This window comes from Hemicordylus capensis, chromosome 17, assembly GCF_027244095.1.
Source record: "Hemicordylus capensis ecotype Gifberg chromosome 17, rHemCap1.1.pri, whole genome shotgun sequence".
In the NCBI taxonomy this organism is placed as follows: domain Eukaryota; kingdom Metazoa; phylum Chordata; class Lepidosauria; order Squamata; family Cordylidae; genus Hemicordylus; species Hemicordylus capensis.
In genome coordinates this window covers 7759944-7773709 of record NC_069673.1, presented here as the reverse complement: position 1 = coordinate 7773709, position 13766 = coordinate 7759944, and the positions used below count along the sequence as shown (strand labels likewise).

The following is a 13766-nucleotide window of genomic DNA, read 5'->3' as shown; positions in this document are numbered from 1 at the left end:
ATCAGACTCGTTGTGTCTATCAAAGGACGACAAAATGGCTCTCTGCTTTGCAATTGGCTGAACTGCTCTGATTTCACAGAAGGTTCTAAGAGCGTGGGAAAGAATGGTGGAGAAAACACTGTTCCAGCTCTCGAACACTGTGGGCTTAGACTGGCAGGCTTATTGTGTGCATCATTCTTTGCTAGTCTATCTTCCACCCATCCCTGTGAAGCCCATGCAACTGGCTGAATGGCTCTGATGTCACAGAATGTTCACGAGTATTCTCAGGGCTCTGGTGTCAGAGAATGTTCGTGAATATTCTCATTGTTCAGAAAAGCGGTCTGCGTTCTGTGGGCTCTAGGCAGGCAGCAGGGTGGACAAAACCCCTTTGGGCTGTAATGTGAGAACAATAAAATCAGCCTTAAAAGATTGCTAGGGGCAGGAAACTGCTGTTTTGTAGACCCTTTAAGACAGTCTTCTTTGCCTTGATTCCTTCCCCAGTTCTCTTTGGCAGAAAAGAAGTTGTCTAATGCACAGGGAAACAAGTGACTTCTGCTGGATCAGACCAGAATTCCCTCTAGTCCAGCACCCTGTTTCCCACAGCGGCTATTCAGATGCCTCTGGATGTGCAAACAGGTTTGACGTTAAACATGTTCAATGTTGAATCGGTTGGGTTTGACTGTTCGGGGTCGAACTGAACCACCCCCTGTTCAGTCCGACCCCCACCCCCTCAGCTTCCTGTTTTCCAGAAATTGGCCATTTGGCGGCTCTTCAGCTGGTTTTCGGCCTTCTCCCCTCATTGTGGTGGCCATTTTGAAGGCTGCCATGTCTGCGCAATAGGCCTCTGCGTGGCCTGGGTAATATGTTGTTGTCCCCTGCTAACTGAGAAGAGAGGCAATTTTTCAAGTGGTGATCCTCTTATCTTTAGCAGGAGGAGAGCAATTGGCCCTATCCAGCCCCATCATAGCATCCCTCTAGTGGCTGTTACTGGTATCTGCCTTCGGTTTCCTTTTAGATGGTGAGCTCTTTGGGGACAAGGGGCCATCTTATTTATGTGTTATTTATTTTTCTATATAAACTGCTTTGAGAACTTTGGTTGAAGAGCAGTATATAAATATCCCTAGTGGTCGTTGTCGATCACAACACGGTCAACCCAGTGTGGTCGCTGAAAAGAAGGCTAATTTCATGCTAGGGAATGAGGAACAGGGATGGAAATAAAACTTCTGACACCCTTATATACATCTGCAGTGTGACCACACCTGGAATACTGTATATAGTTCTGGTCGGCACACCTTAAGAAGGATATTGTAGACCTTGAGAAGGTGCAGAGAAGATCAACCAAAAGGATCAGAGTGTTGGAGGGTTGGAGGGACTCCTCCCTTTAAGGGAGGAAAGCTTGTCTTGTGGCAGCAAGCATGACTTGTCCCCTTAGCTAAGCAGGGTCTGCCCTAGTTGCATATGAATGGGAGACTAGAAGTGTGAGCACTGGAAGAGATTCCCCCTCAGGGGATGGAGCCACTCTGGGAAGAGCATCTAGGCTCCAAGTTCCCTCTCTGGCAGCATCTCCTAGATAGGGCTGAGAGGGATTCCTGCCTGCAACACTGGAGAAGACGTTGCCAGTCTGGGTAGACAAGACCGAGCTAGATAGACCCATGGTCTGACTCAGTAGATAGCAGCTTCCTATGTTCCCCTGTGATGGAGGACTATAAGATTTGAGTCTAATTGGTTTAGAAAGAAGTCAGGTAAGAGGGAACTTGATAGAAGTGTGTAAAATTATGTCCTGTGTGGATCAAGTGGATAGAGAGATGTTTTTCTCCCTCTCTCCTAATATTTGAACCTGGGATCATCCATTGAAGCTAAACGCTGGGAGACTCGGGACAGACAATAGAAAGGAATTCTTGACACAACATGTCGTTAAACTATGGAATTCGCCGCCACTGGATATGGTGTTGGCCACAAAGCTAGACAATTTTAAAAGGGGGTTAGACAAATGTATGGAGAATAGGGCGATCAGTGGCTGCAAGCCTGGATAGCTGGATATTCCCATCAGGGTCAGAGGGGGCATGCCCCTGAACACCAGGTGCTAGGGAGAACCAATGGGAGGGGGCCTTCGCCCTCTTTCATCAGCTTGCGGACTTCCTAGATGCACCCGGTGGGCCACGGTGTGAAGCAGGATGCTGGACTAGATGGGCCTTGGGCCTGATCCAGCAGGGCTTTTCTTACATACATCTCCCATTATCCTCAACCACAGAGGACTTTGGCTGGGGATTATGGGAGTTGTAGTCAACAGCATTTGGGAATCTCTGTTAGAGGGAACATTGGTCCGGATACCTGCGTGCCCATACAATGGAGGGCCTTGGAATGCATGCAGACAGACTCTTCCCCACGACACGGGAAAGCAACCAAACCGAAACAGCTCTCTCCTCTTCGTCGGCTTCTCTCCCGCCACGAGGCGGTTTTCTCTCCCAGCCTCCCTCTGAATCCCGAATAACGCAGACCTGCGACGGTGAAATATATTTTTAATTTTGCCCGGGCCCGGTGGTGAATTATTCACGGCGGCGTGTTCGTGTGCCTGTTTTTACAGCACAACACTTTAAAATATGCACGGGCTTGTAAGGGGAGCTGGTGGTGGACAGGAGAAACTAAGCGTTCCATCAGCCCCCAGCATCGGGAGGATGGGCCGAGGACGCCACCAGGGAGCCGCGGGAGAGGCGTGAAAGATTCGTCTTGACGGCAGTAAAGAGGAAGATGATGCAAAGAGACCCCTCCTGGGAGCATGCATTCTTCATGAGGAAGAGCCTTTCCCGATGCGGAGACGGCAGACTCCCTCCTCAGCCTATCCAGGTTACGCAACCAATCATCCCTAGGCAGCCCGCAGCTTCACGGTCTCATTAGCATAATGCAAAATATGTGCTTGCCCCAAAGAGCTCAAAACCCAAAGCACTGGAAAGCACATCGGGCACTGAAGCACATCAGGCACCTTTCCACTTTGATCATGATGTTTGAGGCCTACGTGAGCACTCTCTCTCTTCTCTCTCATGGCATGGGGCTAGTCCTCATTGAGGTGGTCAGCATTTAGGGCCCATTTGGATGTAGTTTTGAACCATGGGTTCCGTGAACCTGCGGTTCTCTTCTCCGTCCCCCAAGCTGGAGTTGCGTTCGCCGAGCCTGGAAGGGGGCGGAAACTGGCTGCGCGGGTTTTCTGGGACCCAGGATTGAAAGCCGTGCCAGTCAATGAACTTTAAGCAGCGGGTAGAGATTCCTCCGGTTTGGGTGAGTTGCCCAAACCATACGACACACTCCAGCCTCCAGACCCTTGGTTTGGTAAGTGAACCTTACTTACGACTGAGGGTTCATCTGGCGGCTGGGGGTGGGCACCAGAACCGTGTTTGAGTCCCGGAACCATGGCTCCGACTATTCAGATGTCACGAGAGACCAACCTGATGTCCATATGCAGCCTTAGTGTAGGAGAAAGGTGACTAGTGCAGAGGTTCCCAACCTGTGGTCCTGCCGATGTTGCTGAACTATTGTGGCTGAGGATGCTGGGAATTGTAGTTCACTACTTCTTGGGAAATGTAGTTCACAACATCTTGGGAATTGTAGTTCACAACATCTAGTGTTCCACAATTCGGGAACCCCTGGTCTAAGGGAAGGCATGACAGAGGGTTATGAAATTATGCACGGTGTGGAAAGAGTGGAGAGAGAGAGAAGTTTCTAGTGCTGTGAAAAAGGGAGAAAAACTTCTCTCTCTCCACTCTTCCCACACCATGCATAATTTCATAACCCTCTGTCATGTTTCCCCTTAGACCAGGGGTTCCCGAATTGTGGTACTCCAGATGTTGTGAATGACAATTCCCACAATATTGTGAACTACAATTCCCAAGATGTTGTGAACTACATTTCCCAAGAAGAAGTGAACTATAGTTCATTTCCCAAGAAGTAGTGAACTACAAGTCTCTAAACGGGTCATCCCATGAAACCGACTGCAAAGAAATTTAAGACTGAGGAGGGACTCTTTCACACGGCACAGAATTAATCTGTGGAATTCTCTGCCACTGGATATGGTGGCAGCCACCAGCTTGGATGGCTTTCAAAGGCACTTAGACAAATTCATGGAGGACAGGGCTAGCAAGGGCTACTAGTCCTGATGGCTCTAGGCTACCTCCGGGCTCAGAGGCAGGAGGCCTCCAAATCCCAGTTGCAGGGGAGCAATGGCAGGGTGACACGCCTTTATCTCATGAGGGTGGGCTTCCTAGACGCATCTCGTGGGCCACTCATGGGAAACAGGGTGCCTTTCGTTCTGATCCAGCAGGCTTCTGTTCTAATTTTAACTTCTGTGCCGGGCTGTGTGCGGGTTGTCCCACTTCAGGTGGGACATCCAGGTGTGGAGCTCACAGAACTGAATCTTCCTCTTTCCAAAGACATCGCAGCATGTGGAAAACTGGACACCAAGGAGAAGGGCTCTCGATTTGCCTCCCGCATGGTATTTTTAGAAGAGCAGTTTGCACACTGGGTGACCCACTTTCTCCCTGCGATGCTAGGTTTCCCTGTTATTGTCTTGCCAGTCCTTTTAGGACAGGGAATCGGTCACCCCTGGCCCACTGGGCGAGGAGTCGTTTTTTTCAAGTGGGGGCTCAGTCTTATTGAGCAGGAGGAGAACAACGGTCCCAGCAAAGTGGGACCTCCCTTGTGGCTGTTGCTGGCATCTCCCTTTAAAAAAGAAAAAGAAAGAAGATTGTGACCTCTTTGGGGCAGAGGGCCATCTTCAGGCTTGCTTGGGGCACGCAGCTGGGGAATTATTCCTGCTAAGTGGGCACAGGGGCACTTTTTAAAGTAGTGGCTGTCTTCTGCTTAGCAGGGGGAGAGCAGCTGTCTATATTCAGCCCAGCACAGAGTCTCTCCAGGGGCTGTTGCTGGGGTCTCGACTTGGATTGGGAGCCCCTTGGGGCAGGGAACCATCTTCCTTTTGCCATGGAAACAGCTCCAGGAAAAGGAAAGTGGGCAGGTGCTCCATCAATAATTCATGAGCAACCCAGGTGTCCCCCACCCTCAGGGAAAGGGTCTGCCACTTAACAGGGCCAAGGAGGGGGCCTTTCTAAAATGGCGGCTCTCTTCAGTTTAACGGGAGGAGAGTGACTGTCCCTGTGTAGCCCAGCGTGGCGTCCCTCCCAGTGGCTGCGGCTGCTCTTTCTTCTTTGGTTTGGAGCCCCCTTGGGGCAGGGAACCATCTTCTCCTTCCTTTCGCCACAGAAACAGTTCCAGGGACTTTTCTGGCTGGACAGCAGGGTGGGCAGGTGCGCCATCCATAATCGATGAGCGGCCCCCTCAAGCAAAGGCCGGCCTTGTGAAGTGCCACCTGTGAAGTGGGCCACATTCAAAATGGCGGCTCTCTTTGGTTTAACAACAGGAGAAACCATCTCATCCCTCTAGTGCTTCTCGTGTGTTTCTTTTTCGACTCGGACACCTTTGTGGGGCTGGGAACCACCTTCAGACCCTCTTGTGGCCCCGGTCTGGGATTTGCCACCCCTGCTCACTGGGCCAAGAGGCAACCTTTTGTGGCTTTCATCTTTAGCAAGCAAGGAGCAACTGTTTCCCTTCAGCTGTAGAGTCTCCCCGGGATCTGTTGCTGGGGTCTCTTCTTGGACTGGGAGCCCCTTGCGGGCAGAGAACCATCTTCTCCTTCCTTTTGCTTCAGAAAAAGGAAAAGCAAATTCTTTGCAATTTGCTTCTCCTTCCTTTTGCTTCAGCAGAGGAGAGCTGGTCTGGTGGTAGGAAGCAGGACTTGTCCCCTTAGCTAAGCAGGGTCTGCCCTGGTTGCATATGGATGGGAGACTAGAAGTGTAAGCACTGGAAGAGATTCCCCTCAGGGGATGGAGCCGCTCTGGGAAGAGCAGAAGGTTCCAATTTCCGTCCCTGGCAGCATCTCCAAGTTAGGCCCGAGAGAGAGGCCTGCCTGCAACCTTGGAGAAGCCGCTGCCAGTCAGTCATGTGATAGATGGACCAACAGTCTGACTCAGTATTCGGCAGCTACCTATGTCCCTAACATTCTTTTCTGCAGAGCCAATAAAGAGCCTGCCTTTTACCCCTTTCCATTTCCGACGAAAAAAGATGCTGAGTTATTCCTGGGATGGGATTCGAAGATGGAGTGGGCTGAGAAGCGAGCTAATTTACAGGGAATACCCTGAAGGGAAGATGACTTTGAACATCGTGCCCGCTTAATAAATGAGAAATTAGGACTTAATAATGCAGCAAAAATCTATTAACCCTTCTTGATTGCTCTGGCTGGCGCTTTCCACGGCCGTGAGTGACTCTTCCCTCTCTCTCCGGGAAACTAGGGGCGTGCTCGTAACACCCTCACGCACCAGGTAGGAACAGAGGAAACTTCCTTCTACTGAGTCAGACCCTTGGTCAAACAAGCTCAGTATCATCTGCACTGACTGGCAGCATCTCTGCAAGGTTTCAGGCAGGAGACTTTCTGAACCATACCTGGAGATGCTGCCAGGGAGTGAACCTGGGACCATTGGTCCATTTAGCATAGTATTGCCTACTAAGAGGAGAGCTGGTCTTGTGGTAGCAAGCATGACCTGTCCCCTTAGCAAAGCAGGGTCTGCCCTGCCTGGTTGTATTTGAATGGGAGACTTGATGTGTGAGCACTGGAAGATATTCCCCTCAGGGAATGGAGCCACTCTGGGAAGAGCAGAAGGTTCCAAGTTCCCTCCCTGGCAGCATCTCCAAGACAGGGCTGAGAGAGATTCCTGCCTGCAACCTTGGAGAAGCCGCTGCCGGTCTGGGTAGACAATACTGAGCTAGATAGACCAAGGGTTTGACGGCAGCTGCCTATGTTCCTATGGACCTTAACCTCCGTAAGTGGCCAGGTCAAAACATTGGGCTGGCAGGGGTGGAAGCGCCAGGATTGGAGACGATCCCAGGCTGCCACTCAAGCAGCCCAACCCAAGCTGCCCTATGTGAATAGCCTCATTCAATATCCACCTTCTGCATTCGCCTGCAGGGCCTTCTGTTTCGGAAGCTCTGTTTTTATTCCGTACCTTTTTCTGATGCTGTTTACATTTTGCACATATATGCCGTTTTCGTTGCTTGCCTGTGTGGCCCATGGCGAAAGCAGATGAAGTTAGTGGAGCTGACTGATTGATTGGACCGTCAGGTCCAGCTTCATCGAGAACATCACCATGAGCCAGAAGGCGAAGTTTTCGAATGGGTTGTTGCTAACTTTTGTGCTTTTGAAGCAAGTCCAAACGGGCCTTTTTTGCACCATCACACACCTCTTTTGGGCGAAGAGCCCGTCTTGTGGTACTCACCATCATCTGCTCCCTTTCCTAAGCAGGGCTTACCTTGGTTTGCATTTGGTTGGATGACTGCATGTAAACATTGTCAGATATTCCCCTTAGGGGATGGGGCTGTAGCTCAGTAGAAAAGCATTTGCGCGCTTGCATGCCAAATCTCCCAGGTTCACTCCCTGGTAGCATCTCCATGTTGATGCTGGATGGGACAAGAAAAAGGTTCTTTTGTGGTCCCATATGATTTGCCTTGAAAAGCATGATGTTTCTCTCACCAGTTGTTGCTCGTCCTTAGTGGACATACCTTCTAGGCCAATTCCTACATCACCTGAAGCTTCCACACCACTCCAGTAATGTATGAAGGAAGTTGATCATGTGGGCAGGGCCTGTAGTGTGCGGACATCCATGCCAAAGCCCTGCTAACTAAGCAAAGAGACTCCTTTTAAAGTGGTAATTCTCTTCTATTTAGCAGGGGGAGAGCAATTAGCCCTATGCAACTCCAGCACAGTATCCCTTGAGTGGTTGATGCTGATTACTGCCTTACGTTTCTTTTCAGATTGTGAGCCCTTTGGGGACAGGGAACCATCCTACTTATGTATTTTTCTATGTAAACCGCTTTGAGAACTTTGGTTGAAGAGTGGTATATAAGTAGTACAGGTTGAGTATCCCTAATCCGGCCATCCGAAATCCAGAATGCTCCAAAATCCGGAAACCACCATGGCATTCACCCACAGCACTGACTCGTTGCGGCTGAGTTTTCATTACATTTACAACTACCTGTAGTTATTGTAAATTCAATGCTTATTTGTTTTTATACTTTAAATAAAACCTTAAAAAATAAAATACAGTGTACAGTAACCTTTCGTGTTTAGACTTGGATCCCATGCCCAAGATATCTCTTTACAAATATGCAAATATTCCAAAATCCGGAAAAATCCAAAATCCAGAACACTTCTGGACCTAAGCAGTCCGGATAAGAGATACTCAACCTGTAGTAGTAGTAATAGTAGGAGGAAGGACTCTTCCCTGTAATCTTGGAGAGCTGCTGCCAGTCAGTGTGGGAAATTCTGAGCTAGATGGACCAAGGGTCTGACTCAGTATACAGCCACTTACTACTGCAGAAGGTACGCATGTGGGATGCTGGGAAGGTGGTTCTTTCCAGTGCTCTCCCCATAGGCTACAATGGCAGGGTCATTGCATTATGGATAAAGGAGGATGACTGATTAGGAGTGCCCCAAGCCACTGATGCCAAAGTCCCCACAAGCTTCCTCTGGCCAAAGCAACCACATAGAACATCTCTCCTTGGCCACACTGGTGATGGCCAGATTTTCCATTTCGGGGATTTGCCATGAGCCCTCTGCCCCTGATGCCCAATGCCGTATTCTGAACACAAGTACTGCACTGACCTGAATTCAGTACTAGGATTTTTCCCCGGGTTCTTTCATGTTAGAAATGAGAGAGTCATCTTAAAATCTGAGTCATTTTCCTTTTGAGTAAATGCAAGTATAACCTGTATTTAACCTCTGTTTTGTAAGGGGGGAGTCTTAAATTCAGAGTTATCTTCCATTTGGGTAAACACAGCATTTGGAGGTTGTTGGGGTTTTTTTGTTTTTATGTGGACTTCTTGGTGTTTCTTTTGCAAAGCATGCTCCGTGGTAGCAAAATGACAAGCACCAATACATTAGGGACAATAAACATCTAACAGAGAGCTCCAGGACCTCAACTTTGATGTCTTTCACTGATGTTGCATACACCTTTTCAAACAAATGTCTGCATCATAAGGGCTAGAAGCTTTTCTTTTTAAAATGCCAGATTTCTCACGGGTTTGCTGTTTGCTGGACTTTGCAAATCCCATAAGGCCTGATGCCGCCTAATCTTATTTGTACCTCATCTTCAACACATGTACAATCTGTGTGCTGTGCACTTGCATACAGATCTGTTTGCACATGCGCTGTTCCCCCATTATATTCAGTATGTGTGCAGCAGTAAGCTGTCGGACTGTGCCGTGCATTTGAGGGGGGCCTGTCGAACTAGCCGGCAGTGGCATTAACATGTCAGATTTTCAATGTGCATCTTACCTTGGGGCTTTTCAGCCTGTCTTCCTTGTCCAACCTTAAAAACAAAAAAGGAATATAATATTAGGCAGCTCAGATGTTCATTAATGGGTCAGGACAATGTGTAGCAGATTAAAGCCTTTGTCTGCTAACTGAGCAAAGAGTCACATCTTTAAAGTGGTGATTCTCTTATATTTCGCAGGGGGAGAGCAACTGGCCCTATCCATCCCCAGCACAGCATCCCTCCAGTGGTTGTTGCTGGGGTCTATCTTATGTTTCTTTTTTAGTCCCTTTTTTTAGATCTATCTATCTATCTACATAAACTGCTTTGGGAACTTTGGTTGAAAAAGCGGTATGTAAATACAGGAGGACCTGGATATTTGCGGGGGGTCCATTCTGCAGTTGTACCGCAGATACGGAAACCGTGAATATCCAATTTTCAGTCAATGCCGATTTGCAGTCAAATGGGGGGAGGGCATGGGGGGAACTCCTTACCATGCTTTGCGGCTCCTCCAGCATCATGCTGTACCCCCGGAATGCCCCCAAATGGAATGCCCCCAAATCAATTTTAAAATGGGAGCCATTTTTTGGCTCGAGAAACAAAATGGCGGCCAGAAATGACCTCTGTGTTCATTTCTGGCCACCTCTGACCCATGGATAAGTGAGATTGACGTGTGTGGGTTATTTCCCCCCCAACGTATGCCGAGGTCAGGTTTCTTTTGCCTGACAGTGGATATGTGAATCCACAGATAATGAATCTGCAGATAACGAGGTCTATCTGTATTCATATTCATATTTGTAATTACCTCCCTCTCCTCCTCCCTTGGTTTTTGTTAGCCCATGATTGAAAATTGGGAGCACACGCAGCTCCTAAAGCAGGTGAGGATCTGTGTCCTACCCAGTTAATGATAGTGTGTACTGCTGTAATATATACTGGGGTGTCAGCAATTATCCCAAGATGGTGATGTTGTTTCCCCCTCTGTCCCTACTAGGAGAGGAGGCTTTGACCATGTACATGGACAAAAGCCGACTTGACCGAAAGTCTGGCAATGCCACCCAGAGCGTCGAGTCGCTTCACCAGCTCGCCTCGTCCTACTTTGTGGACCGGGATGGAACCATGCGGCGCCTCCACGAGATCCAAATCTCCACCGGAGCAATCAAGGTACCACTTGGGCTGGTTTATTGGTTTGTTTTTTAATTTAATTTGTGAATTTGTTTATTTAATTGTGTATTTATCATATTTTTGAACAGCCCGATATGTACATCTCTAGGTGGTATACAAAATTTGAAGCAGAATATAGAACCGAGTAAATACAGTTAAAATTTCACAAAATAAAGTAAGAACAATCTCATGAGATTAAAAATCAGTTTAAAATAAATTTCAGTTAAAGGTGTGTCTTGAAGGTCTTCCTATAAGCAGACAGAGAAGGAGATGCTCTTATCTCAACAGGGAGCATATTCCAGAGCCCTGGGGCAGCCACAGAGAAGGCCCAGTCCCGAGTCGCCACCAAACGAGCCATCGGCAACCGTAACTGGTCCTTACCATAAGATCTTATAGGGCAACAGGGTTCATGACAACGAAGGCACTCTCTTCCCATCACCAAAGTTGATGGCAAGAAGCATCCCTTTGGAATGTTGGCTGTGGTTAACACTGGCTTTGGAAGGGATGTTGATATTGGGGCTGGACACCCAGATGAAGTTACTCATGAGTAGTCCCATTGAGATGAATGTGACGAGCCATTCTTGAGTAACTTGTCCCTTTAATGCCAAAGGGACTAATTAAAAGATAGTCTGGATGTCAGCTGATCACTGCGATGGGACGTGCTCCCCAATGGAAAGGCAAATATTCTCTTTTGAATCATCTTCCGCTTTTCATGTAGGCCTAGCTGGATCAAACTAGGGGTGGGGGTCCTGGTTTCATGGTAGCGCAGCTGCGTTGCATGCAGAAGGTGCCCAGTTCACTCCCTGGCAGCATTTCCAAGTAGGGCTGGGGAAGTCACATCCAGCCAGAACTTCTGCCCAGAGAACTTTCCGCCCAGATCTTGCAATGACCGAGCGAGGAGACTGCAGTGCGAATGCAGGGTGAAGATGATCATCTTTGTACAGAGAAAGGGACTCCGACAATGGCACACGTTGTTCCTGGAGAGCCTTTTGTGTTGTGGGCTTCTCCTGGAAATCTCTCACGGCTGCTCAGGTATATGAGCAACAAGAGCTTACAATGCAGCCAGACAAAAGGCTGCCAGATTGGTGGTCAGGGATGCAGAAGCCGGCAGGGGAGAGCTACGGCGGAGGGCAGACCAGTGAAAATGGACCCCCTCCTCCCCAAGACAAAGGCCTGCTCTTCCTTGAAAGCAATCTGCCGGTGCTGGAGGAAAAAAGGAGAACAAGGCACAATCGCTCCGCAATTGACCGCTGAAGCTGTCACAGCCAGTAATTTCGGCAGAGTCAGCCTCCGTCAGCACACTCGGTGTCAATAGGCCAGAGGCTTTTCTCTTTGCACATCAAACCTGAGGATGCTGGAAGCCTCCTAGTAGATAATCTCAAGCCTTCTGACACTTGTTAGAGGAAAATAGGTGCACTTTGACTGTGTACAAGAACAAGGTAGGAACAGAGGAAGCTGCCTTCTACCGAGTCAGACCATTAGTCCATCTAGCTCAGGATTGTCTACCCAGACTGGCAGCGGCTTCTCCAAGGTTGCAGGCAGGAGTCTCTCCCAGCCCTGTATCTGGAGATGCCAGGGAGGGAACTTGGGACCTTCTGCATGCAAGCATGAATATGCTCTTCCTAGAGCGGCCCCATCCCAAGGGGAAGATCTTAAAGTGCTCACACCTATAGCCTCCCATTCAAATGCAGACCAGGGCAGACCCTGCTTAACAAATGTCATATCTGATCTTTAACAAAGAATGCCATATCCAGCTAAGGGAGGATGTTTTGTGGTAGTGAGTGTGAATGGTCTCCTTTGCTAAACAGGGCCTGCCTTGGGTTGCATTTAAATGGGTGACTATATGTAATATACCCCCCTTAGGGGATGGGGTCCTAGCTCAGTGAAAGGGCATCTGCTTTGGATGCAGAGATGGAGCCGTGGTCTGACTCAGTATAAGGGAGCTTTTTATATTGCCATGTTCCAATGCAGTCCTCTTGCTTTGGGGTCATCTCAGCCAACAAATGTCATGATTTTGCTTCCCTTTGATCTCTGTCGCTCTAGGTAACAGAAACGCGGACAGGCCCTTTGGGCTGTAACAGTTATGACAATCTGGACTCTGTGAGTTCCGTCCTGCTGCAAAGCACTGAAAGCAAACTCCATCTGCAAGGTAAGGAGAGAACAGCTCTGCATTTCAGGGGACCAGCTGAGGGACCACCTGGCCACCATTTTGTCCTGTTGTTTCCATCTCTTCCCTTTGACCTCTCTCCTGACCTCATCATTTGCTTCGTATGATTCGTACCATCTGTATGCTTCATATATACCATGATTTCCAGTGATTTTGCTACAACTCATCATGGCCTGGTTTGGAAAACAAATTTGCCCAGCTCACAATGCTTGGAGGTGGGATGGATGGATTTTGTATCTCCTGAAAATGTCCTGAAAGAATCACCAGGATTCCCAGCTCTTAAAGACCCCTCTGGGAGATGTTTGCTGTCTAGGAGTGTGTGGAGTTTCAGAGGTCGAGCCAGTTGCAAAAAGATTCGGCCCATCGATTCAGCCTATCGAATCGGATGGCATTGACAACTGACATCCGATTCAAGCCGATTCAAAGCTGCACCTGGCCTAATTGATTTGGAACCAGTTTGGCCTCTGCGGCTTCCTCCTCACGCCTATCGCTTCTTCTCTACTTACCTCACCAGGCTGTATGCTGCCAGGCAGTGAGAGGCAAGATGCTTCCAAGCAGTGAGAGAGCTGCAGTTGTGACTTGCATGGCCTTCCTAAAGAAGTTTGTTCTGTTTAAAAACAAAAACAAAAACCTGCAGTCCTGAAAAAGATGCAGGCTTCTTGGAAATTGGGTTTTTTCCCCAGAGATATGAGGCTATAGCTCAGTGGCAGAGCATCTGCTTTGCATGCAGAAGGTCCCCGGTTCAATCCCTGGCAGCATCTCCACGTAGGGCTGGGAAAGATACTTGCCTGAAAGCTTGGAGAGCTGCTGCCAGTCAGTGTAGACAATCCTGAGCTAGCTGGGCCAAGCGTCTGACTCAGTATAAGGCAGCTTCCCATGTTTCTGTGCTCTTTATCCAAGATCACTCTAGTTGCCCTCAGCTCCTGAGGTTAGGTGGATGACTTCTAGAATGCAGATCCTTTTTAGGGGCAACACCCAAACTGTAGAATTCCCTTCCAAGGTGCCATCCTTCGGCACCTTCTGGTTGCCCTTAGGGGAAGGACTTTAGCTCACAAGTCGTGCATCTGCTTTGCATGCAGAAGGTCCCCGGTTCAATCCCTGGCAGCATC

The 13766-nt window shown here is 48.8% G+C and overlaps 1 protein-coding gene across 7 annotated transcripts in view; it reads left to right on the top strand.

Moving 5' to 3' along the window:
- BRINP1 (BMP/retinoic acid inducible neural specific 1) overlaps positions 1-13766 on the top strand; it is a 103496-nt gene that overhangs the window by 67869 nt on the left and 21861 nt on the right. For 6 of the 7 annotated variants that reach the window (XM_053282451.1, XM_053282452.1, XM_053282455.1 and 3 more), the window contains 2 exons: positions 10321-10490; positions 12534-12639. In XM_053282451.1, coding sequence (XP_053138426.1) covers positions 10321-10490; positions 12534-12639 — 276 coding nt within the window. Of the gene's footprint in view, positions 1-578; positions 616-10320; positions 10491-12533; positions 12640-13766 lie in introns of those variants that run through there. The other variant, XM_053282456.1, reaches the window with a different exon arrangement.